The sequence below is a fragment of the Solea senegalensis genome, linkage group LG17 (assembly GCF_019176455.1).
Source record: "Solea senegalensis isolate Sse05_10M linkage group LG17, IFAPA_SoseM_1, whole genome shotgun sequence".
Classification (NCBI taxonomy): domain Eukaryota; kingdom Metazoa; phylum Chordata; class Actinopteri; order Pleuronectiformes; family Soleidae; genus Solea; species Solea senegalensis.
The window spans coordinates 1066240-1093808 of record NC_058037.1 but is presented as its reverse complement, the minus strand read 5'-3'; the positions used below and the strand labels follow the sequence as shown (position 1 = coordinate 1093808).

The following is a 27569-nucleotide window of genomic DNA, read 5'->3' as shown; positions in this document are numbered from 1 at the left end:
AGGCCACTTAATTCATTAGGTCTCCTTTAAGCCTCAGTCCCCCTGCCGCCCCTCCTCACTCGCCAGCATGACGCTCCCTCCATACTTTCACATTCTTTCCCTCCTCTCTCTCTAACTTTACTCCACCAAACTTCTCTAAACTCACATCCACGTTCTCAGTGACGGAGGTGAAGAAGAAGAAGAAGAAGAAGAGGAGGAGGAAGAAATGAGGACGGGGAGAAGAGTTAGCAGAGAGCGCCGCTTCTGACAGGTAAACTATCGCCTTCACGTCCTTCCCCCCCCTCCTTCCCTCCTTCCCTCCTTCCTTCCTTGCTCTTTTCGTGGTCGACGTGAACAAGGAGACGTTTGTGCGCAGATTATCTGTCACCGATAAACGTTAACCTGATAAACTGTCGTTGAAAAGTAACACAGAGTTCAGAGTGAAGTGGTGAGACAGACGAGTGAAGTGGTGAGACAGACGTGAGGAAAGTGAAAGAAAAGAGTGAGAGGCAGTAAATGTAATTTACTGAGGAGGAGGAGGAGGAGGAAGAGGGGGCAGAGAGTGATGTATAGAACCTTTACGTCTGTGGTGGAACTGTTTTTATTTTATTTTTTATTTACAGCACAGGAAGTGGCATGAAACAGTTGAGTTTTTAAAAACTGGACTTACTTTATCCAGAAAATATGGGAAACATGTATGCAGTTAGTATGTAGTATGTAGTGTGACCCACTCTCACACGTGAACACAAACATGACCCTGGTTCTCTTGAACCTGGAGTTTGAACCCTGATTAATATTTTATCAGGTTAAAATGACAGTTCCACCGGGTTTATTTTCAGTCATTCCAGGGTAATCTGGTCTACCGGTCATTTTCCCGGTAGACCACACAGATCTCCCCACAAACAGCCTGAACAACGGCCCATTGGTTGATTTACTATACTGACACTGGACCGGCCCAATCATATCTATTACCGTCCGCGGGGGGGTGGGCCGACACGTAAGGCATGGACAGCAGATCATTGGTTCACTTCCTGACACACCAATCATTTCTCTCACTAGTTTGGAACAGACGTAGTGGAAACGTGCTTGTAAAAAAAGAATAAATAAAATAGATAGCCAGTAGTAGTTATTGTTAAGGTTAGAGTAGGTCTCCAGGGAGTTAGGGTAAATCAATGCAATGTCCTCTGAAGTCATGGAAACCAGTGTGTGTGTGTGTGTGTTAATTCAGTTAATTAAATTTGTGTTTTTGTTGGTAGCAACTCGGGCTGTAAAGTCCCGCTCGACTGGTCGATTTATGAGTCGATATGTTCTGATTCGACTCCAATTCTGATAAGTTCACTTTCTTCCGTGTTAATTTTATACAGTCTATGGTTAATTTTTATTTCATCTGGAGGAATGTACTAAGTGCTAATGGGGGTGTTTTCAGAGAACCCCTGTTCCACAGGTAACAGCGAGTCTTCAGAGAACGCCCCCTCTTGTTTTCAGTATTTTGGATTAGCCCCACCCACAGGAGACAGATGCATGGCAGCATGTCACAAAAACAAAGTCAAATGCTAAGTTTGCCAGCAACAGTTTTCATATCACAGCTCGACGACAAACTTATCATATTAAACGCTAAGCTAACTTGTCTTCATTATGTTTCTCCGTCTGTTTTGAGTATGTGATCATATCAGAATTGACATATTTCAATGTTTTAGTCTAATAATCATTGATTCGTTTTATAACTGCAGACGTTCAGTCTCGGGGCACAGAGACAAATCATCTAAATATTCCTCAACAGTTGATACTACGCTGATCAACGTAGTATAGTATATATATATGATATCCCCCCCCCGACCAGTTGATTTTGCGTTGAAGTTTCAGAGCTTCAGTCGACCAAGAATTCCTTTGGTTGATTACAGCCCTCGTAGCAACCCAGTCTCAAGTTAACTTAGGTTTAGCCCACTGTGATAACATTCACTAGCTAATGTTACATTGTCAGCAGCATTGCTAATCCACAGTTGTTTTGTAGAAGGTCACTGTGAGTGGAGGAAGGCGTTATCATGTGGCTGCCACGTCATTGTGCCAAACTGTATTGAAAACTTGTGAAATGATCGGATCCCTATGTGCATACACATCACGCGATAGTTTCCTGCAGCAGCAGCAGCAGCAGCAACTTTACCTTTATAATTCATTTGTACTCACTATTCGCCCTTTAGGTGCTTGTCTGCCATAATGAGTGGAGAGATGATGAAGGAACTTGAGAAACTGCGCAGTACAACATCAAATATGTTGTTTGATGCCACCGGCAGCTTCCTGCATGCTTATTGATACTTCAGTACTTACCGATGAAGATCTAGTACCAATTTAGTACATTTTCTCGATACCTATGCTATGCTGCTTTCCATTTGTAGTCGGAACTCGGAATTTCCGAGGTCACAAAGAGGGAACGCTCTGATTTTTAACTGGGAAACTTAGAGCAACATACCCTGAGGTCAGGATTCCAAGAACACTGATACTTTTACCGTTAATAGTCCGTCTATCATGTTTGTTTCACGGTAAATCAGTCGAACATATGGTACATTTTTAACCACAGACATGTTGCTGTGTTCACAAAATAACATGGAGAGCATTGACATCGACTGGTAATGCTAACAATGGCTAGCCTGAGATACGTTTACCAATTTACTTCACTGCAAAGAAACTTAAAAAAAGGAAAAGGTTCTAAAAGAGAGTTGGACATTTAGTTGTTAGCCTGTTAGCAGAATCCAGAGAGTCTACTTCACTCTCAGATCACTTGACGTACATTACGCTGTAAAGTTATTATGGAATTATTGATTAATTCTGCCACTCTACATTCAAAGCTTTGGTTCAAACAGTCTAGTCAAAACATTGTAAATAATTCATCTGTGCTGTGGTGCTATGCCCTCCCTGCATTTTCACTTTCATTCCTGCTCCTGTTGACAGAACTTTAAAGTCCTTGCTTGTGAGATACTATTATAGCTATGCTGGCACCAAATATCCATATTTTACGTTCAAAAACATGCTAAAACATGGGTGCCAGCATGGACACGAGGAAAAAAAATCTACCCCTACTCACGTCTTTGATATCTGAAGAATATGTTGACCACTTGATCTCACTGTTAGACAACTGGAAACTGACTGGAAACCAAAGCCACTCACTCAGGGACACAGAAACTGCTGCCTCAAGTTTCCGTCACTCAGTTAATCTGAACAAAGGATTTTTAACTCAGAGGTCGCAAAATACCAAATTTGCATTCAATAATGGAGGCAGCAGTTGATCAACAACTCCTCAGTGCCTTGATGTAAAATCACAGATTTTCCATGGACTTTGGAGCTGGAGAAGGAGCAGTTTAGTAAGAGCCCAAACTAGTCAACATAGTCTGAAAATAGTTAAGTGGGATAGATTTTATTAGGTGTGCCTTTAGTTAAATGGCTGAAACCTGTTTCTCCTTGAGTCCCTGCTGGCAGTCTTGATATTTGGAATAGCAAATGTTCGTGTCTGGACGGAGAAGATGTTGACAGTAGGAATCTGAACCTCAAAATCACCTGCAACCAGGCTCCTGTTGGACAATACCACGAGTCTATCATCTATTTTCTCCTAAATGTGAACATAATTTACAAAATTGGCATTGTGATTTATTGAAGGAGACCTGGAACCTAGTGATTGAGACCATTATGTCCTTAAGAAAATATATTACTGATGTTATAAATTAAGTAGAAGTCTCATTTTACCATAGACTTTCATTCAAATTGACACATTTTTGCAATCAGCAGAGTAGCTATTCACTATGTATATATATATATATATATATACATATATATATGTATATATATATATATGTACATATATATATACATATATATATACACATATATATGTATACTGTATATGTACACACGTGGCCTATGGAGTTACATGGCGATTCCAACTCCTTGTTATTTCCCTTATCTGCTAACCTATTAATTAAGTTAGACTAAACTGAATACTTAGTATATAAATTGTCACAAAATATAGAAAACAAATACTAATATGACTCCACAGAGCTCAAGATGGACCTTTTAGACTTTATAGACTTTTTAGTGACAGTGAAATCAGTCAGAGAAAACCAACAAATCCTCACATTTGACAAGCAGTAACCAGCTTATTGTGTTGTTTTATTTATTGATAAATGATTAAACAGTTCATCTGTTACAAACTTTGTCATGGGGTGAGTACAAATGACAAATCTGTTGAATGATTTATCATCACACAGCGAGTTTAATTATGTTTCTTGGCTCGTTACACGGTCCCAGCCTCCCTGGGATGATTTGTCTCAACAGTTTGGTCTTTGACCACGCATCGTCATGTTCACCACGCCTGTGAGGTCAAAAATCTCTTGAGTTGCAACATAAGGCAGGTACACAGCCAATATTTACAATGTGTTCATCAAACACAACAAAATCCCCAAAACACACGCAGGAGAGCGCACACCTCCCGGAATGGGCTCCCGTCTAGACGGCGTTTAAATCACTACCAAATGGTTTTCCACACGGCCTCTGCCAGTAGCTCCACTAAGGTCATGGAATTTACCCTCATGTTCGGAGCAGAGACGCTGGGGCCAGCACTTTGGTCTGGAGCTCGTCTCACCAGACCAGAGTAATGTTACTGCAGTAATGGGCCATTTATGACCTGCGGGGTCTGCGTGTCTGGACATCTGGGCGTGCGCGGCTAGACTCGCCTCACAAAAGCAACTCAGAATGAAGTCCTGGGTGGTGAGTACTGGGTAACACAACATGAAGAGGTGCAGGAAGTCAATGGCCAACACTTATGATTAGGTTTGAATAATAAATCATTTTTAACTCAAAATTACAATTTCCATGCACAGCCAGTATCCAATTTGCTGATATATCAGATGTGCATGGCCTGATAACGATACTGATTTATTAAGTATTATCGGGAGATTAACGTTCTTTTTGGCCTAGCAAACTTGGTAGTTTTTTTCAAATGCTGTTACAACAACTAGTAACGTTAGAAAAACGAGCTAGACCGGAAACAAACGTTGAGTAGCGTCTCTAAGCGGGCTCTCCGTATCCAACGCAGCCTGGATCATTTCTCAACGCACTCCCCACATCCAAGTCATGATGTCTGCAGTGTTACCAACCAAGCTGGCAGACCCCCGAACCGTAGTAAGGAGACCACCGAAGACCGCTAGCTCCTTTAGCTCCAATTAAACCACGGGACTCCGTCTGCGTTGAAGAACAGCACTTTATTCACACACTGCAGGCTGATACACAGCCTCTCTTATTATTGTGCGGCTCTCACAATAAGAAGAATAACTCATTTATAATTTTATTGCCTGTATTTGAATTGTTTTTATTGTGTTTTTCTGTTTTTTTTTTTACTGCGATAGATGACGTAACCAGCACGTCAAAACAATTTCCCCAATGTCATTCATTTATCGGAATTTTTATCGGATCGATAAAAAATGACGCCCGATTTTATCGGTCTGATAAATATCGTGCATCCCTATTTTTAAACAATAAAATACAATATTTTTGAACGATTAAATCGATTGTTCTGCCACTTAAAAGGTATCGTCTGATTCCTGAAAAGTGTTGACACAAATCTTAATTCCATAAAAAATCAGTATGGTAATCGCGTATCATCAGAACTACATCAGTATCTAATTATTCAATTATTTTTTCTAAATCCTTTTCCTCCCTCTCAGCTCTGAGCTCCTTTGGTGATGCCCCAGACTCCCCAGACTCCCCAGACTCCCCAGACTCCCCCGCTGATGAGACGATGAGAACCTACACACGTGGGGCACCCACCGTCTTCTTCATAAGTCTCCTGTGGCTCCTACTCGTCCCGGCGGAGGTGGAGGCAGTGGCGGCGACGGAAGGGGACCCCAGCGGGGAAATCCCCTTCATGGGAGGCAACTATGACGGACACCCCATGCTGTACTTCAGTCGTGGGGACGTGGAGGAGCTGCAGTACGCGGCCACGGGGACACACCGGGATATGGCGAGGAGGATCCGCGAGGCCGGGGAAACCATGCTGGAGCACCCAGAGGAGTACCTGCCCCCCTGGAGTCCTGCAGACTTCAGCGCCCGCTGGAACGAGGTGTATGGAAACAACCTGGGTGTGCTGTCCATGTTCTGTCTGCTTTACCCACACAGGGCCGGAGCCCTCGACCTGGCCAAGGACTACATGGAGAGGATGGCGGCTCAGCCTAGTTGGTAGATTTTCTGTCTTTTTTATTATTTATATCTTTTCAGCTTGAGACAATGGCATTTCACTTTTACAGCTAGCATGTAGGTTTGTTTACCTCTCAGTCTTCCACACCAAACTCTACAGGGAAAACCATCAATTTCAGCTGCTGTTTGTGTCAATGTGGCAAACACCAATGTCACAAAGTAAGTCGCTGAAAATGAAATGAATGCTGGACGCAGCAGTGGATTTTCTGCAGTTTAGAAATCGTATCAAACTTCAGTTTCCGTGGCAACATATACATACCAAGGTTATGATAGAATTAAACAGATGTAAATAGAGCTGAAACGATTCATGGATTATTAAATTATCGATTCATTAGTTTAATTATTAATATATTAATGAACTATTAACTATTTTGATAATCGATGAAGCGGTTTGAAGCTTTTTTCATTATTAAAACAAGATTTCTTGATGAGAACAAGAGCTCTTGATGTTACGTGGTCAATTTTCCCCACTGGCAGCCATAGTTTCAGTAAATGTGAACATCAACGTCAATACCTCATAAAACCACTTTGACTTGAAGTGAAAATATTTTCTCTCCACAGAGAATTTGTCAGTTGAGTTTACAGATATCTCCTCACTCCCACATGTGTGCATTAACTCCTCCCCCATTTTCCTCTGATAAAGATGCAGTCCATGAAATATGTTAAGCAGCTGTGTGCCGATGAAAGGAAATTAAATGTTCAGATGTGAGCTGAAAACCAGAGAATGAATTCCACTTTGCTTTAATTTTCTGAATTGTTTAAACCTAAACCTCGGCAGCTCATCCAATAAACCATGTCCAAATATCTTTTATATGTTTGTCATTTTACACTAGAAAGAAATGTTGGTCAGAAAAGGTTTAAATACATTTTTAACACAGCTGATTAACAACCGACAATAGAACTCAGATTCCATTACTCTTTTAAAAATATCAGTGTTGTAAATGTGACTACAGTAAAAATGCACTGTTTTCTACACTTTTAACACATTTCCAATAAATGTAAATCATTTGATCACGTTAAGCCAAGTGTTTCCTACACTTCAATTTATGTTTTTGTTAAAGAAAAATATCACACCAAGAAAAGTGAACAAGTCATCTCACTCATTCAACCCAATCTGGTTAAAGTCAATGAATAATAGTCTTAATACTGCATTTCATTTGCATCAGACGTTGGAACAAATGTATCTCGGGCTGTTGATAATAACGGTCTACGTTGTATTTTGTGCACAAAAAGATCGTAGTGTGTCTACGGGTAAAGTTCTGACTACAAATGGAACGCAGCGGTAGAGCTGTAATCTGGCTTAAAAATTAAGCCAGACATTTTGATTGACAGCTTTTTAAAAGCCCAGACCCGCCCGACATTATTCAAATGTTTATGTTAAAATATTTAATTATTCAGAATGAGTCATTTATACATTTACATAGACCACATGGAAGTTTTAACACGGTAACATCTCGGCACTCTAAAGAGTCCTTGGAGAAGGAGTGGGTTGGACTCCGCAGAGCTCTGGGCCTCCACTCTCCACATGTGGTGCACCTGCACCTGCAGCTTACAGAAGAGTGCGGGCATGAGCACGTACGGCATTCCTGTCAGAGTGTGACAACATTCTCACCTGGTTGAATTCTGGCCAGAGGAATGTTACGATCTTGTGGAGGTCCTGTATTATCACTGAAACGGTGGCGTTTCAGTTTCTCACACCAGAGACACACACGATCAAGTGTTGAAAGATAGAATTCTCAAAACCACCGAAGCTCAGACGAGCCACACGTTGCCAGATGCATCGTCGATATTCTAGGCCGAGTAGAACGTGAGTCAGTGCTCTCCATCACCACGGACAACATTTTAACACCTTGGAGAGGAACCTGCAGGCCGCCAGTGTCCCTGCATGGTCCAGTGGACCGAACGTATAACAACCACATGATATTAAGTTAAAACATAATCATTAACAATTTGAATATTGAAAATAATAAGGAATGCAATTGGAATGGGATTATAGAGGAAGATTGACAGTCCTGTTTACCAGTGAAATAAAGCGGCAAACACACTTTTGTGCTATTGTAGACTTAAACAGGTGAGTCAGTTTTTCCCCACTGGCAGTCATGTTTTCTGTGAGAGTGCTTGTGTGAGTCTTCTGCTGGTTCTCAGTGCAGAAGACTCACATAAACAAAAACATGAACTAAGACCCCCAACTCCGTCAGGTACCACGTCACATGTGAGTTAATCCCAAACCCCTCTAGGCTACAGCAGCTTAATCCTCCTCATTCTGTCCCCCTGCGGCCACTGATCAGAGGGCGGGGGGATTTTCCGGGCGGCTCATTATGTGGTATTACACATTTTTCACAATATCAGTATGTGTGCCACAGCGCAGAGACGAGAAGCCACTGAGCACATGTTTTTACATGTTGGCACACTGGCTTTTTTCCCCCTGTTGGCCGCACTTGTGGTCATTCAGCCTCTGAGGTTAGCGCAGAGTGCAGCGAGCAGAGCGGCTCCAGGAGCTGTGGTACATTCACGCCCTTCAATTATGTCTGCAACAACGCCACCAACCATGTTTCCAGTGGAGAACTTCTACTTTTGTGGCCTTTTACACGGTCTGCAAACACACTGAAGTGAGACTGTGTGTTCTTTGGCTTATTTCAATACACATTTAACAATGTCCAGGCAGTAATTCTCTCACAGTTTTTCACTTTCCGAATGGGTAAACTTAAGCTGTCACTTAACAAGAGGAAACTATTAATTATCTTCATCAAATTAGGTCTCGTGTGACTCCCTCTACCCTTAGACCCTCACATCGAGTGAGGAAAAACTCCAAAAAAACACTTGTACAGGGGGAAAAAAATGGAGGAAACCTCATTATTAAGATTAAGTCATTGTTGTTTTAGACGTTGATCATGGCAGAGCTGACAGAGCCGTTGTCGGAGGAGGAAACGACCGTCTGACCTCATACCGGTGAATGTCGGTGTGAACCTGCTGTATTTTCTGCCATTGTTCCGTGCAACACACCATCAGCGTGTCTGTCAGCACTGATGTTTGTTGTGATCCTTACTTTTTTTAAACTTGTTACCATTTATTTCATCAGTCAGATCATCTAAGGCATGGGTGTCAAACTCAAATGAGCATCTAGTCTGGTCAGGAGGGGGCCGGTCTAGAGAAAAAAAGCTGTTCATTAATCGTTTGGTCCATAAAATGTCAGAAAACACGTTTGTCAAACCTGGAGATGATGATGTTCTCAAATGTCTTGTTTTGTCCACACTTTGTTATCCGGAGAAAATATTCACATTTCAGAAATCTTGTTTTAGTCATGAAAAAAAGCCTCAAACTGTTTCATCGGTTGTCAAGATAGTTGACGATTCATTTAGTAATCGATTAATAATCGATTCAACGAGTCATTGTTTCAGCTCTAATGTGTACTGCACAATAAAAACATATTTATGATGCACAAAAACAGAGAAATAAGTAGAAAATTTGAACAAATAACAACGAGAATAGCTGTAAGTAAACCAGCTTAAATATATGTCATTTAATGTTGAGTGTACTGCATTTAATAAAGCAATAAGTACAACTAAGAATATCTTATTACTATTATAACCTGCCTCATGTAATCGACTGGAGGGACCGCATGTTTGACACCCTTGACCTAAGTGATGGATTTTAAGAGAGACTGAAGTAAAAGATGCCACATTATCATCACACGGGGCAGAGATTTGACTTTATTTTATTTTAGATTTTAGACTTATGCTGTGTTCCATTTGTAGTCAGAACACAGATTTACTACTCTTATACTCTTATACTTACTTTAATAATTGCACTAAAAGGAAGTACATGCATTGAGATGAATTGGTTAATTTCTCATTTTAAATATCAATTCAATATTTGAATCTTTCCTATAACCCTGAATATTTTCAACTCTTACTTTGGTTAACATTTCTCGAGTTGTTTCGACTCTTACAAACAAAACGTGACGCCTTTCAGGACCGAGAGTAAACCAATGTTCCACTTTTCCTTAAACCTCTTGCTTCAGTGAACAGCATCTAAACTGGAGATGAGATCATGACTTTTGCAGTTAAATCATGACAGTTTAAACCACAGCGCTGGCTTTTGTCACATCTGAGGTCCATTGCTCTTTAATTAGGCTCCTAAAGTTCTTTGAGGTCGTGGAGCTCGTGAACTGGGCGAGAACCTGCGAATGCTGCACTTCTTGTCTCTTCACACGTTTTCTTAATCGGTGCAGCTGTGTGTTGCGGTGTAAAAATACTACTTAGCGCCTTTATTTTTGCTTTCACGGTGCATAGCTGTGTTAAAGTGTGATTAAAAGGATTCTTGTTAGGTTCTTTGTTTTAAGAGTGAAAGTTTCACACCTGTGTTGTGTTTAAAGATCCCCGTGCCTTCAGGCTTGTGTTATCGTGTTGTGTGTTGTGCAGGCTGGTCAAAGACGCTCCCTGGGATGAGGTTCCGTTGGCGCACTCTCTGGTCGGCTTTGCCACCGCCTACGACTTCCTGTACGAGTACTTGAACAAGGGTCAGCAGGAGCGCTTCCTGCAGGTGATCGGCAACGCTTCGCGCCTCATGTACGAGAAGTCGTACGTGCGGGGTTGGGGGTTCCAGTACCTGCACAACCACCAGCCCACCAACTGTGTGGCTCTGCTCACAGGAAGCCTGGTGTACATGACACAAGGTTAGTCATCCACCCATACACAGTGTGAACTCATACTAATATCTATGTAAAGATATTGGCCCAGTGATGACATTTAGGGCTGCAACGGTTCATCTCTTCATGGATTATGAATTGATTATTAATGAAAGTGTAATTGTCAAATATTTTCAACTGACATTTTTCAACATTTTTCAACATTTTATAGAATAGAATAGAATAGAATATACTTAATTAATCCCTTGCAGGATATTCTTTCGTCACAGCGCTCCAGTGTACAAAGGTAACAAATGGATCAAACGATTACTCAATTAATCGCAAAGATAATCAACAGATTATGGAAATAATCATTACTCGAAGTCCTAATCGTGACTGCTGTGCATCGAGATATAATGACGTAATGACATAATGGCACGTTTAATGCAAACTCGGCAAGTAACTTGATGACAGTGAAAGAAAAGTCATTTGTTGTTGCTCGGTGTGTCTACACTCATCAAAGATCCTATGAGGAAAGACCCATCACTCTGTAAACTGACAAATACCTTTAATTATAGCACAATAATAATGGGGATGATATGATCTGGATCTTGATCCTGCAACCTGCAAGATGAGGATACAGAGAGAGAGAGGGAAGGAAGGAAGGAAACACACGATTGCTGTATGTAGAATCCTGGATTTTCTCTGTGGGCTTTGGTATGGCAGTTGGAAAAGACACTTTCAAAATAAAGGGGCAAACATTATTTTAGGATGTTGTGATTATATTATACTTTCATTAGGTGAGTCTATTGTTTCATAACAAAGAAATCATTTTTTTCTAGTGTCCCTGCTTTGTTCAGATGTGTTTCTTATTTTCTCTAGCATTTCCTTTGTGGTACTTGCTGACCTGCTTATTCTTTCCTAGGAGTTCAAGCTGCGCAGTTTTCACTCACAAGGATTTTATTTGTGGCACAAACGATGCCAGCGCTGATGTGAACCAAATGACAGCTGGCTTTCTGAGAGTCGCTGCGGTCACAGTGGTTTTATGAGAAGTGCAACAACAGGCACGAAGCAGGGTGAACACTCTGGAGGGTTTAAGCCTGACCTCTTTTTTGTTGACGTAGGTGGAGTCCAGGAAAAAAAGTGACTTTACCTGGATAAACATTTGTTTATGACAGGTTTTATTTGTGCTTTACAGGCGATATCATGCAGAGTTGATGGTTTTATTTGCAGCATGGGTGAGAAAATAGCTTCTTTCTAGATTGCTAACACATGGTGTATTTGTGGCTGTTTTGTTCTGCAGCCATAATCAGGCACATCACATCTGAAACAGTGCATATCCTCTCTAAGGGTTTTGTAAATCAGGTTCCTCATCTTTAACCAGAAGTTGATCATTTCCCATCATCTTGTGCCCTGAAATAACATTCTGTGCCACTGAAAGACGCCTGTGTTACCATTGTGGTTGTGATATCAGAGGAAGACAAGCTTGCAGCAGCAGCAGCAGCAGCAGCTTGCATTCCTCCTGCAGGTGTTTTCTTGTTGCTGCATGTAAGTAGCAGCTCAATGCATTGTTCATCTGCAGTGGACCTGTCAGTCATGTCGTGTCAGAATAAGTAGAAGGTCCAGCATGCAACATTCCGCCTCATCAGGAAACAAGTATTCCTTGGGCTGTGCAGACAATTCAATACATTACATGTCATTTAGCAGACGCTTTTATCCAAAGTGACTTACAAGGGAATTGAGTGCAACCTGCCAGGGGTGGAGTTGAACTTGCGACCATCAAGTCTTTTGCACACAGGGTCTTAACCACTGAGCCACTCCACCCCCTCTGTTTATATACAAAGGCTACAGTGCAATTCAGGAAAGGAATACGTCCAGTGTGCTGGTCCCAAGCCGGGATAAATGGGAGTGTCGAGCTTAGAGGAGGAGCTTATTCAAACACACATGAAGTCTACTAACTATAAGGCCAGCTGCTGCTGCTGCTGCTGCTGCTGCTGCTGCTGCTGCTGCTGCTGCTGCTGCTGCTGCTGCTGCTGCTGCTGCTGCTGCTGCTGCTGCTGCTGCTGCACATCAAGTGCTTCCACATCAAGTCTGACTTTTGACTTGATGTGTGTTCATGTGATTGACGTCCACAAAGCCATAAAAATGTCATTCTTCACATTACGTTTTAACATGTGAGGAAAGCTATTGACGACGTGCACATGGCAGGCCCTTTACTTTTGGGCAGTTGTCGTTAAGATTGAAATGTTTGACATAGATAGAAAACCTTCACACTGTCTTTTAGTCGGTGCTTTAGTAGAAACTTCTGCAGACGCTGATGAAAACCATCTCTGCATCGTTGGCTGAGTGTGGCTGATTTATTGACAACCAGGAAGAGAACATGTTGCTCTGAAGCATGGCCGTGCACTGTGTGTGCACTTGCCGAACCTCTGTTTGTGTAAATGTGGTCTTTGTGAAAGAGTTACTGTTCAATGGTAAATACCCCGCACTGTGTAGGCCAAGCAGTCCCCCAGACCCAAACCAAACACTGCTGAGGGACAGTTCCAGTGAGCGGACCCACGTCTGCACCCCCCACAGCCAGCCGGGTTAGTGCAGATGGCCCTCAGGATTCCTCAAAGAACTGTGGCCCCAGTGTTTATGTGGTCGCTTGTTGTCGTCGTAAATGCTGTGTGTGTGTGTGTGTGTGTGAGTGAGAGTATACATGATGTAGTGTCCCACAGTGGTGTCATGCTTTCCACAGCCACAGCTAAATGTTGCATGTGGAAGGTTCTTGAAGTAACACACCAAGAGGACCGTGTTTGCTCCGGTGCTGTTTTCCATTCATTCGAGTGGTGACATACACACACACACACACACACACACACAGCAGTCACTCACAAGTCCTGCTGTGAACAAATGCTATTTCCATTCATGTAATCACGTCCACTGTCCCTGCATTCAAAGAGGATTACTGCTGTGTTAACTGTGTTATTGAACATGTTAGCAGCTTTTCAGTTGGGCATTAGCATAAAAGAGCACCTCTATGATTGCACATTCTGAGCATGCACACGCTGGAGCTTCTATTCAAAAACAAGGAAACCAGCACCGCTAGTGCTAGTGCTAGTGACTGACCTTTAACGGACATCTTTGCCCATAATATGCAGATGCAAGATGGTTTTTTTACACATACATTCTTAAAGGGGCTATGTGTTGCTTATTATTTCATGTGTAAAACTCCTGTATGTTATGGTTATAATTAACAGATACAGTCATATACAGTATTTCCTCAAGGATTTTTTTAGTGATCATTTTTGACCATAAACATACAAATGTGGAGACTTTTGTCCATTTTAATGACAACAATCATCATAAACACAGATGAATTAAGGGTCAGAAAATGAAGAATTAACTCTTGTGGTCAGACCTGAGCCCTTTCTGCATGTTGCCTCTGACGCTTATCCCCCTCGCCATCACCGACATCCTGCTGCACTGTTCCATTGTTCTTTGTTTGTTCATAAATAATCAAAACTACTACGCCTCCTCGCCTGCCTGCTCTTGGGTTCCTACTGATCCATCACAGACTGGAAACTGTGCAGCAGATGTTGTTCGTCAACGTGTGACTGAAAAAAAAATATCCGTAAAAGCAACGACTAAAAGTTGTGAGAAAACTTGGGTTCAATCAGAAATAGACAAATGTGTTTATCCAAGTCCGTCTGACAATCACATGAACATGAAGATACAGATACACAACCAAACCACACTTACATAAACCAAAAGAAAAAATCATTGACGGAACAAACCAAAACCTTAAAAAAACAACGACACTCAAAACTGCAAAGAATGACATAAAAGTATGATGTGAATAAACATCGTAGTATTGTAATATAAAGTTTGTTAATTGGAGGACAATACATTGTTATTTATAAAATATCTGACTTAAAAACTACCACTGTCTGAAGAGCAGCTTCACTTTACTATTAACTCAATACTGCGTCACTGTAAAGAAACGTGACGTTTATCAGATGGAGGGAAAAAATATATCAATTATCAATAACTCTTGACTTAGAAAACTGAAATGAATTTCATATCCAGTCAAAATATGAAGTACAATAGGACGTGAATATGTAGAACCAGCACAAACAATGGAGGAATTTTATTTTTACTGCATTTAACCTGTGCCACCGTCTCCACTCTGTGTTCCAGGTTACCTTCAGGAGGCCTACCTGTGGACTAAGCAGGTGTTGTCAATCATGGAGAAGTCCATGGTCCTCCTGCAGGATGTGACGGACGGCTCCCTGTATGAGGGCGTGGCCTACGGGACTTACACCACCCGCTCTCTGTTCCAGTACATGTTCCTGGTGCAGCGCCACTTTGCCATCAGCCACTTCGATCACCCCTGGCTCCTCAAACACTTTGCCTTCCTCTACAGGACAATCCTGCCTGGTAACTGTCACCTTGTTTGTCTACTTTGTTTGTGTACTTTGTTTGTCTGCTTTGTTTGTGTACTTTGTTTGTCTGCTTTGTTTGTGTACTTTGTTTGTCTGCTTTGTTTGTCTACTTTGTTTGTCTACTTTGTTTGTCTGCTTTGTTTGTGTACTTTGTTTGTCTACTTTGTTTGTGTACTTTGTTTGTCTACTTTGTTTGTGTACTTTGTTTGTCTGCTTTGTTTGTCTACTTTGTTTGTCTGCTTTGTTGTGTACTTTGTTTGTGTACTTTGTTTGTCTGCTTTGTTTGTGTACTTTGTTTGTCTGCTTTGTTTGTCTAATTTGTTTGTCTACTTTGTTTGTGTACTTTGTTTGTGTACGTTGTTTGTGTACGTTGTTTGTTTACTTTGTTTGTGTACGTTGTTTGTTTACTTTGCTAAATTGGAGCCCGTTCAGACCTGGCGTTAACATGTTAGTTAGAGGTCTGAATGTTTCCAGAAAGCAATTTTCAGGTTGTTGCTGATGTTTTTTTTATTAATCAGTGCACATATGTCACTGTAATGATTGTAAGTTGCTTTCAGCAGCAGCTTAAACGTGTCGTTTTTTTCGTTGTATGTGATGTCACCGTTTTTGACGTAGACAAAGAAGACACTATGGTCTGCTGTTGCAGTGCAGACATCATGTTAGCTTTAAAGGGAGGACCACCAGCACATACACTGTAAAGTCTTACGTTGTGTGTTCTCCAGGGGAAAAAGAGATTAGTGGTGTTACTGGTCTTTGTGGTAGCGCACTATTGACAGTTTGAGTTCCACTCTGGTTCTCTGAACTTCATGCAACCAAAGCCATCTTCAGAGTTTGTTTTTTTCTCTCTCTCGACTCGCTGTCACTCGTGGCGCGTTGGTCTTCGTGGCTGCAGCACTGAAAAATGACCACACATGTCTGCCTCCCCCTGCCACATGATTGGTTGAAAGCACTGCGCTACAGCTGCAACAGCCCCCCGTCAACCGTTTCTGGGTTGAATTCAAATGCCACTGCATTTAGACACCACCTCTAATTACACCAGCCAGGACAGCCTCATACCCAGGGCCACGGTAGCAGCTTTCACCCTCCACCAGACAGGAAGACAAGGCCAAGGCTTATCGTCGATGGCCTCCTCAGCAGCCTGAATGATGGCTGGCACCTCAGTGGCTGTGCGTTTTCATGGTTATATGTATATACAGTATGAAGATGGCACACAATGCTTTAAAATCAGTCTGAAAAGTCAGCTTTCTCTTGGTGATACAATATGATTTCTTCATGATGTACAGTAACTGTGCCCAGCCTGAGCCTGCACTGAAGCTACCCACTGTGTCTCACCAGGATTCCAGCGGACCGTAGCCATTGCAGATTCCAACTACAACTGGTTCTACGGGCCAGAGAGCCAGCTGGTTTTCTTGGACCGCTACGTGTTGCGTAATGGCAGTGGAAACTGGCTGGCAGATGTGATTCATCAGAACAGGGTGATGGAAGGGCCAGGGCAGGCTGGGAAAGGCCAACGCTGGTGTACTCTCCACACAGAATTCATCTGGTAAGATGCTGAATTTAATAAAAGGTGAAATCCACCCAAAAACAATCTACTTGTGATGTGCAGTACTTTGTAGTTACATATCAAAGTCATAACCACTGTAATGTTCTAACAAATAAAGAAAGACCTGTACATTTAGTGTAGGAATGAGCTTGAGTTTGAATATTCAGCATCTATACGTGTCAGATACAAGACAAACATGATATTCAGTACGACCTAAAAAGCCTACATATCACATAAGTGCTTCACAAGGAACAGGCTGTAAACCAGAGGTCTCAAACACACGGCCCGTGGACCACGTGTGGCACCCCGTGACATTAAATGATGTAGAAGTTTGTCTGGTGTAATAATTACAAGTGTCTACAGTAGAGCTGAAACAATTAATCAACAACTATTTTGGTAATCGATAAATCAGTTTGAAGCTTTTTTCATGATTAAAACAAGATTTCTGATTGTTCTTAAATATGAATATTTTCTTCATTTCTTTGCTCTGGATAACAAATAATTCATTAAAAGCATCATTTTGATTTGTGGACAAAACAAGACATTTGAGAACATGTCATCATCATCATGTCTGTTAGTTGCAGCTCTAGTCTACATGTTCTGTCTGTGTCTATCATTCATAGATTCATTGTGAATCACAATGAATTTTATTTTGAAATGCTGTGCAAATATCATCATGGATATTTTTATTGTGGTATCATGATCGAATGTCAAGTGTGTGTTTTTTTCAATTGTCTCGCCCCCTCATGACCAGACCTGAAGTTCATTGGCCCCTGTGTCACTTGGCTTTGAGGCCCCTGCTGTAAACCAGAATGACACTGAGGAGTGAATGACGACTGTAGTTTTGTAGGTTTATACTGTTCTTTGATTTGATATTGGTATGGAACAGGAAAAAGAGTTCATGTTGCATGTTGGGAGGTTACGTGAAGAAGTATTGAACCTGAACTGGAGCAGTACTGAAAGGGTAACACAACCCCCGAGTGAGGGAGGGGAAGAGGGAGGGGAAGAGGGAGGGAGGGGTGTAGCTACACTTAGTTTCACTGACATAGCCACTACTTGTGTTCCTTTTGTAAATGAACACATATGATACAATATAAAACTGGTTATCATTTAAAAATAGGCATGTTTTCCTGTTACTGTGAGCAGAGTGTTCTGTGCGCTGCTGCCTGGAATTACAGGGAGAGAGGCAGAATCTCAGAGAACACATCGTCTTCTCCCGACTACACATCTGCTCGTAAAGTGAGAAAATGTGTACAAAACAGTCGAGGTTGTGCAGAATCAAATCATAAATTGAATTGTCGGACAGCTTAGCCTCACCAGCTGAGCCAACAGGAGATCCAAGATATGCACTCGCGGTGTTTTCGGCTACCACCAGGAAACCAACTTGTCTGCTCAGTCAACAGCAGCCGACGGAGCTAAAAGGCGACGCCCCTTCACAGCTAAAGTCTTTGTTTGTCTTTCAGTCGTTTGTGTTTTTCAATCTAATTCTTCTGATATTGAGCTTTGTTGTCTTCTGCAGGTATGACCCGAGCCTGATCGCCAAGGCCCCATCTGATTATGGAACATCCCGACTCCACCACTTTGAGGACTGGGGTGTGGTCACGTACGGCAGTGCTTTACCCGCAGACACCAATCACACCTTTGTCTCCTTCAAGTCAGGGAAGCTGGGAGGACGTGCCATCTTTGACATCGTCCACAGGAGCAAGTACAAAGAGTGGATCAAAGGGTGGAGGAACTTCAACGCTGGCCACGAGCACCCAGATCAGAACTCTTTCACTTTTGTGCCTAATGGCTTCCCATTCATCACAGAGGCACTCTATGGACCCAAGTATACTTTGTTGAACAATGCAGTCTTATTTGGCTCGGCAGTCTCAGGGAGTTGCTTTAAGCCGTGGGCCGGACAGGTGACGGAGGCATGTGACTCCAAGTGGTTGAAGTACAAGGTGGGGCTGGCAGCCGATGCCCAAGGCAGAGTAGAGGCCGCCATGGAAAGACAGGGAATGGTCTTTATCCGAGGCGAGGCGCATTCTGCTTACAATCCAGAGCTGAAGATCAGGAACTTTCAGAGGAACCTGCTCCTTCTTCACCCACAGCTCCTGCTTCTGGTGGATCACATCCACCTGGAGCCTGACAGCCCAACCAGGGCCATGAGCGCCTTCTTTCACAACACAGAGGTGCCATTCCAGAGCACAAAGATAGATGGCGTTCACGGAGCATTTGTGTCACATGGTGAAGACAAGTATAAGATGTTCTGGATGGATGACACCGGCTTCAGTAACAAAGGAGTTACAGGTTACTGGAATTACCCGCGAGGGTACCCATATAACGGCTCTAACTATGTGAACATCACAATGCCGTTGAGATATCCTCATACAAGGGTGGCCTACATTTTTTATGGACCAGGGGTGGACGTTCAGAGCTTCAGCCTGCGTGGTGACAATCAGAGAGTGGATATTTACCTTGCTACCAAAGATCACACTTACACCATCTACCTGCTGACAGGCGAGGTCACGAGTAAGCCTCTGTTTGCCATGGTACTGCTGGACCACAAGAAGATTGTATTTGAGAAGGAGGCCGCTGCTGTGGACAGCTCACCAGAGGAAGTGGAGGAGTACGTCAACGTCATGGAGGACAACCTCCAGCATGTCAAGCCTGTCTTCCAGCAGATGGAGAGACACATCCTGGGAAGGGTCCTCAACACTGCCAGCTTCCGAAAGACTGCCGAGCGCTTGCTCCAGTTCTCTGACAAAAGGAAGACCGAGGAGGTCATTGAGAAGATGTTCGCTATGTCCAAGAAGCAGGGCAAGGGTAAAGGGGGGAAGAAAGTCAGCATCGGGGACAAACTTTCTGAGAGTCTGCCTGACATTTTTGCACAGATTGAAATCAATGAGAAGAAGGAGAGACAGAAGACATCGAAGCGTATTTATGAGGACAGTCCAGACGAGGGCGACGCAGAGTCACGGGCCTTCATAGATTACACAGACAGTCGCAAGAACAGAAAAGGCGTCTTTGTCAAAGGCCGTAAATTCAAAGAGGTCCACATGGTGGCCACGGCAGGGAGCGAGAGTCTCCTCAGCACAGCCTCCTACATCAGACTCTTCCTCCTGCTCAACACTGCTACCTTCTTCTTACTGCTGGCTGTGTTACTGACGCGCTTTCAGAAAGGTCGGAGCTTGCACACACAGAGGTGTTTCTACACCATCCTTCTGATTGACTGCTTCATCTTACTGTACCTCTACTCTTCCTGCTCTCACACACAGTGCTAACATCATGAGCGGGGGAGGAATCGTCCAGACTGCTGCGGTTTTCTTACCATTGCATAAGCTCAGCATTTTAGTCTGGACAAGCAGAAATGGAGACATGTGAATACAATGATGTTAACAAATAGTGCTGTTGTGTCCTCATTACTGGCCTGACTAACATCAGACTGTATCTGAATCTCATTTGAGATTGAGTATGAGTCTGAAACAGGAGGAAACACCTTCCACGTCGTCATCTGTCCAGACTCTGTATGCAACTGGATGGACCTACAGCCAATCAGACCAATGATCCGGATGCAGAGCGGCAGAAAGCGCGTCAACGTGCTTGTTGTAGTTTCCTCGAAGCAATGGCTGTCTTGTGATGGCGTCTAACGACTTCTGCCCAGGGGAGCTCCGTGGAGCAAGTCGCTTTCGAGAGACAGCTGCTCTTCGTTGGCTGCCATGTTGGACGTGTACAAAAGCTGCTAGACAGCAATTCTCTGTCATAGTCGTGTTAAGCCTGCCTCTAGGATGTCAGGGGGAAAGAAGCGATTCTGTAGTTGGCCAAAACGGCGTCCTTGCCAGACATGTCTGCAGAGCAAAATCAAATCCCTGCCAGACTCGGCGGGACTCACCCAGGCTACCTCATGGCACCAAATCAAAATTTTATTGCCTTAACCGTGTACTGTACATGTTGCTTGAATGATTGCCTGCACACCTGAATATGAAAAGAGCCGCTTTTCCAATATTCCGATTTCAGAAAGGTGCTACGCCCTGGAGTATCATTTCCTATATCATTTAGATGCTTCAACTCCATTGTGGAGACAAGTCTGCATTTCTCCGGTCTCGTCCTGCTCACAGCTCCCCCGCATTGCAACTTGACCTCGCTTAAAAAATGTCCTCATCATTATCCTCTTCCTGAGAAATATCACTGAACTTCCTCTCCAGAGAGTAGACGTCATCCAGCAAGAAAGGTCTTTGGTTTGAATCCTCAAAACTCCAGACTGACCTTCAATCTGGAGTTTGTCCCCTTTTATGACGTTTCCTAGTTGAAGATGAGTAAAATGTTTAGGACAAAGTAACAATTTTTACGCTGTGTCAAAGCTGGAATTCCGATTCATTGCTATTGGCTACTCCAAAGGCCAGTCAAAGTGGAGCTTCCCTTGCAGCTCATTTCCACTGAAAAGTCTCTGCTCTTACTGCTCCTTCTCTTTGAATGGGACAATGCAACTAATCAGATCATGTGATGCAGATATTCCAACACAAGCGCTGGCCAATCGACTCAAAAATCTAAATACTACACCATCCAAACCCAGTTTTAGCTATCTGTGCATGGTCACCTGAGAGAGGTTTAAGCTGGATTGTGATTGTTTTGGTGTTAAAACAACTTTTAACAACTTTTTTTTTAGCATTATTATGGATGTAGTCACAGATTGAATGTCCACACTCTGAGCAGCTGAGTGCTTGGGCAACAAACTCAAGAATTTTCAAGAAAACAAAAACAACAACAAATTTGTAATATCAGAAAATATTTGAAATCATATTATTATCTTTTTATGGTCGATCAGTGACTCAAAGTATTTTTCAGCACTTGTCAGATCTACATAATAGATAGAATAGATAAAGACGCTGATTCCCAATAGGAAGTGAAGATGAAACCATGTCACCTCTGATGTAATAAGCTTCTGTGGAGCTTTAGAACCGATCTGTGTGTGAAGTTTGTTCTTCTCGAGGTAAGCCACTATGACACAGTCGCCTCCGCTGTACTTCACAGTTGTCCTGTCTACTACAGTTCACAGAAATACAATGAAATGTATATAAAGTATATATATGTGAAAGCAAGATATATTTTTATGGTTTCTTTTTTTTCTTTTTTTTTTACAATTTGTAAATAAAAAAATTGCCACATGCAGAGGTGTGTTTACTGTAATATGGAGCAGAGAAAACAAAGAGCTGCAGCACTTTACCCCCACATTGCCCCTGGTGTCTGTGATGGCAGTGTGATATAAAAGTGCACTGTATGAGTTTGAGACACAGCTAAACTAGTGTAAAGCAGCTTTGAGTGGTCATTGTGACCAGAAATGTGCTAAATAAATACAGACCATTTCAGAGACATGCATACTTCACAGACTATCAAATTGCCGCGCTGCAAATCTGTATGAGAATCCAAAAAAAACCCAAAAACAAAACGATGGGTCTGTTTTTATTCCCTTTCTAAGACAACACCTCTGTTTTCTCTCTGCTTTACACCCTGGTCCTGGACAGCATCACTTTGTGTTGTTCATTTTTATAATAGTCATCAGCTCCTCACTCACAAGTCAGACTCCTAGATTTAAAAAAAGCCCTCCATTCCTCTCCCCAAGAAGAAAGAAAAGTAAAAACAGAGCTCTTTGGGTTGTTTTGCTATGATTGAGCAGATAATCGTCTCCAGATGTGTCTCCTTCATAATGAAAAGTGACTTCTGTTGTCTGTCCTGGTGGAGGAGGAGGAGGAGGAAGAGGATAAGAGACTGATTTACCGATCTGTAAATGAAACCTTACTGATGAAACACATTCAGGCTTTGTTAATGTTTGAAATCTGTGCTAATATGACACGAAGCCCAGAAAATCAAAGGCCAGACGCTTTATTTTTCTGTTCAGATTTTATAAACAGGTTGAACAATGAAATACTGCCATCTGCTGGTCATATAACGGATCCGCTTGTATTGTAGAACACTGATCTATGGTTATATTACATAGATTATAAAAAATAGATACTATCGACCCATGGTTCTCAAACTGAGGAATTTTGACCAGAAAATGAAACAAAGAATAATGATAATAATAATTATAATTAAATAATAATAATTACAGTCACTTTACTCATTGCTCCATCCTAATCTAATGTCACTATACTAATATGTGAGGAAGATATGTGAGGAAGAGGAGGATGATGAGAGCGCTAATGATCTTATTGGGAATAAATCTGCCTCCCGTGATAAGTCTGGAGCTGACTTTGCTCGACCTCTTTACACTACTGCATTTTGATGTCGTTGATAATGTTGTTACTTTGAGAGTATTTTCACATGTGGTATTTGGTATAAAAGGTTTGAGAACAACTGTATAGACAAATATTCAAGTAACATACACACATACTTTACATCACATTACATTACATGTCATTTAGCAGACGCTTTTATCCAAAGCGATTTATAATAAGTAAATTAAGCCAAACTATAAAGTGCTAGTCATAAGTGCAACTACTTAGAACTGCTATACATATTTCAATATAAACATCCACATCCATATAACAAAGTAAGTCCAATAAAGGCATCAATCATATTTACTATCAAATATTTAAAAACAAAGTCTTGATTTTCAATTTTTCCAAATGTTTTCCTATCAAAAATTGGTCTTATTCTGCTTATTGTTGTTATTATGATTAGTAGTAGTAGTAGTAATAGTATGTAGTAGTATGTAGTGTAGTATGTAGTAGTATGTAGTAGTATTTAGTGTAGTATGTAGTGTAGTATGAAGTAGTATGTAGTGTAGTATGTAGTGTAGTAGTAGTATAGTAGTAGTGCGTAGTGTAGTATGTATGTATGTAGTGTAGTGTAGTAGTATGTAGTAGTATGTAGTAGTATGTAGTAGTATGTAGTAGTAGTATAGTAGTGTAGTGTATGTAGTAGTGTAGTATGTAGTAGTATGTAGTAGTATGCAGTGTGGGTATGTAGTAGTATGTAGTAGCATGTAGTGTAGTAGTAGTATGTAGTGTATGTATGTAGTATGTAGTAGTGTGTAGTAGTAGTAGTGTAGTGTGGTGTAGTATGTGTGTAGTATGGCATGTGTAGTATGTAGTAGTATGTAGTGTAGTATGTAGTATGTAGTAGTATGAAGTAGTATGTAGTAGTATAGTGTAGTAAAGTAGTAGTGGCATGTAGTGTAGTATGTAGTAGCATGAGTAGTAGTAGTATGTAGTAGTAGTAGTAGTATGTAGTATGTAGTGTAGTATGTAGTAGTATGTAGTAGTATGTAGTAGTAGTGTAGTATGTAGTGTAGTAGTATGTAGTGTAGCATGTAGTATGTAGTATGTGTAGTATAGTGTAGTATGTAGTATGCAGTGTGTAGTAGTATGTAGTAGTATGCAGTAGTATGTAGTAGTATGTAGTAGTATGTAGTAGTATGTAGGCAGTGTAGTAGTATGTAGTGGTAGTATGTAGTGTGAAGCAGTATGTGGTGTAGTAGTGGTGCAGTGCAGTATGCAGTGTGTAGTATGTAGTATGTAGTAGTATGTAGTAGTATGTAGTAGTATGTAGTAGTATGTAGTAGTTGTAGTGTAGTATGTAGTGTAGTGTAGTATGTAGTATGTAGTGTGTAATGTGGTAGTGTAGTATAGTAGTATGTAGGTATGTAGTAGTATGTAGTGTATGTAGTAGTATGAAGTAGTATGTAGTAGTAGTGTAGTATGTGTAGTATGTGTAGTATAGTAGTATGTGTAGTATGTAGTAGTAGCATGTATAGTGTAGTAGTAGTAGTATGTAGTAGTATTTAGTGTAGTATGTAGTGTAGTATGTAGTGTAGTATGTTGTAATCCTCCTACCCTACACTTGGCGTCGCTGCTGTTTGATACGTTCGCCTTTTTCGCCCTGAAATGAACCTCCTCGCTCGCGGTCGACATTTTGAATGCGCTTTATTGACAGCGGTCGTACGGTCTAGTGTCAAACATGGGGGCGCGAGTCGCGCGTATGTTTAGAAATTTCAACCTCGAGGACCGAGCGTTTCGAGAAATCTCCAAAGAGAAGCCACAGGCGGCGCCGCGACACGCGGTGAAGGAGCCGCCGTCTGCCGCGGCCTCTGACGGTGAGTGTGGAAGCTCCGCGAGCCGCTGCTAAGTTGTGTAACTGTGCTCCTGCTGTGCTGTCAGGGGTCAGAGGAAGAGTCAGCACTCCTCACACTGAGTAGCAGTAGTTAACTAGAAGCTAACTAGAAGCTAACTAACTAACTAGAAGCTCAGAGAATATGTGTTTGTTTGTCCTTCAGGCGAGACCTTGGTTCACCAGAGGAACGACCCTCTGCTCAACCTCCTCAGGTCTGTGTATGTGGAGTCCACGGATCCTCCAGCTGCAGCAGAGGTCAGAGCGGGACACTGACATTTCAATGAATAACTGTGATAACAACAATAATAATAATAATAATAATAATAATAATAACAATAATAACAATAATAATAAGACTGTACCTTTTTACAATGATCATACAATAGTGAAATGGATGAGATGATTTTAAACGCATGGCATAATTGATAAGAGCTCACAATAAGTTAATAATGGTGACTTTCCATTATCACTATAATCACAAATTGGGGAAATCGTTAATATTTCATGCGAGTGACTTCAAATACTGTCTAATTTACCAACATAGAGTCCTGGTGATTTATTCTGAAGTGCCACAAGAGGGAACCTCCATCTTTTTCCAGTCATTCTAGCACCTCATGACTTATAATGTATTTATTTATAAGTCATAAATAAGTAATAAGTGTTAAATGAAAATGACCCTAAATGGACGTGAGTCATTGAAAAGTGCTGACATTATGTGTGGAGGATAGTGTGACTGCAGCTTGGTCTGCACATGTGCCCTCTTTGCCCATCAGCAGTAGACAACACTGATGTTATTAATCAGTTACTAAATGAATTGACAACTATTTTGATAATCGAGTAATCAGTTTGAAGCTTTTTTCATGATTAAAACAAGATTTCTGATTGTTTAAGCTTCTTAAAAGTCAGTATTTTCTTCATTTCTTTGCTCTGGATAACAAAGAAATCATTAAAAGTTCGTCATTTTGGTTTGTGGACAAAACAAGACATTTGAGAACATCATCATTTCCAGGTTTGACGAACACTGATCATTTTAAGGTTTTCTGATATTTTATGGACCAAAACGAGAAAATATTCGACAGTTTAATCGATTATGAAAATAATCGTTAGTTGCAGCTCTAGAAAATTGCAAATACTGGATTTGGACACCATGGGTGAAGTTGTCCTCCATCAAGCTGAGTCAGCACATTTGGTCCTTGAATTTGAGGGAATTGGTCCAGGAAAGTCCTTGAATTTGATGTCAACCAACATATGGGTTAACCCTCCTTTTCCATGAGGGAACTATTGCCTTCCTATAATGTCAACACTCATTCACAACTCATTCATTCATTTCATTCATTTATGAATTCAAATATTGATGTTTAGAAGGACGACAGTCACATACACTGGAAAAAAAAATCACATACACTTAAAGAGGATAATCTTTTTGATTTGATTTTCATAGGTTTTTGAAGAAGTCTTTTATATATAATTTAGGCAAAGTATCCTTAGTATATGGACATGCCTTGTTTTTAGAAGAAATCTCAGTGTGCTAATGCTCTGCTCATGTGGATAATTCTCACACACTAACAATTCAGCAAAACATCAGAGGCCCATGTCCAGACTTGCACTTAAACAAAAACCTACCCCATGTATCGTGTATAATAGAAACAATAATATGCTGTTAAACTTGAAACATTTAACCAAACATGTATCCTGCACTCATTTGCGTATCCTCAATCCTCCTACAGGCATCAAACGAAGTGACACATGGTAAAGATGCAGCGCGTCGTCCGCTCAAGTTCACTCTACCAGGAGACGTGTTCGGCCTGGCAGAGCTCACGGACGTCCCTAAAGGCAAACTGACCATCGCCGAGGCCCTGAAGGCTCTCAGCAGCCACCAGCGTCAGCCGCGGACGTGGACGCCAGGGAAGATCGCTCAGGAATATTCTCTGGACTTGACAGACACTAAGGCTCTTGTAGAGTTCTTCATCCCCTTCCAGGTTAAGATCATTTCTCCCAAGAGTGACGGCACCAAGCAGATACAGGCGTCTTAGGAGCGGGAGATGAAATGTGTCACAGATGTAGCCACGTTCCAAGACCTTGCTGTACATAATAACAAGTATTTAATGTTGATGTTTGGCTCCTTTTGAGGATTCCTGCACTCCAATAGCAACACATTTGTATCCAAGAAGTTTGGAAATAGTGTGGGAAATCTTCATTTAAAATAAAATCATTTTCATGTTACTTGGTTTGTAAGTAGGCCTGTCTTGCTGCTTAAATCCTGATTTGATTTGGTATCAGTTAATTTAGTTTTCCATGGTTGTGAAAGAGGTTTTCACAGAGCAAACTGCATAGATTTGGATCCCTGTAGCCTGGTGCATCATTAAAAACATTCATGTTTACATCACAAATGACCCCCAAAGCTGTTACATTCATGTCATTTGTGTTTAATATGACCACTGTGTGATTCTACCATACAGTTGTAGATGATAATTCAAACTGTAAACATTTTAAAGTAATTAACAAGTTGTCCAGCAGAGGGTGCTGTGACTGCGGCTTGGCTGCACTTGTGCTGTCTTTGGCCGTCAGAAGGAGACGGCACTGACGGTGTGGCCCACCAGCATGATGATTTCAGAAATCAGATTTTAAGAATAAAATGATTTGCTTCTCTTGACAAAAA

At 41.6% G+C, this 27569-nt stretch overlaps 2 protein-coding genes across 3 annotated transcripts; both read left to right on the top strand.

The window, feature by feature from the left end:
• The first annotated feature begins 30 nt into the window (after positions 1-30).
• LOC122784250 (dermatan-sulfate epimerase-like) lies at positions 31-22783 on the top strand. Of its 2 annotated transcripts, XM_044049412.1 has the most exons (6): positions 31-250; positions 5691-6201; positions 10641-10894; positions 15029-15268; positions 16609-16816; positions 18336-22783. In XM_044049412.1, exons 2-6 carry the CDS (start codon positions 5765-5767, stop codon positions 20080-20082), a joined length of 2886 nt encoding a protein of 961 aa, XP_043905347.1. In that variant the 5' UTR covers positions 31-250; positions 5691-5764; the 3' UTR covers positions 20083-22783. The 2 variants fall into 2 exon arrangements, with proteins under 2 accessions (XP_043905347.1, XP_043905349.1); XM_044049414.1 differs by lacking the exon at positions 31-250 and having other exon boundaries at positions 6140-6197; positions 18336-22782.
• Positions 22784-24705: 1922 nt separating this feature from the next.
• Positions 24706-27133, top strand: LOC122784251 (NADH dehydrogenase [ubiquinone] 1 alpha subcomplex assembly factor 4-like). The gene is made up of 3 exons (XM_044049415.1): positions 24706-24893; positions 25074-25165; positions 26638-27133. The coding sequence occupies exons 1-3, from the start codon at positions 24758-24760 to the stop codon at positions 26941-26943; spliced, it is 534 nt and encodes a 177-aa protein (XP_043905350.1). The 5' UTR covers positions 24706-24757; the 3' UTR covers positions 26944-27133.
• Positions 27134-27569: the final 436 nt, after the last annotated feature.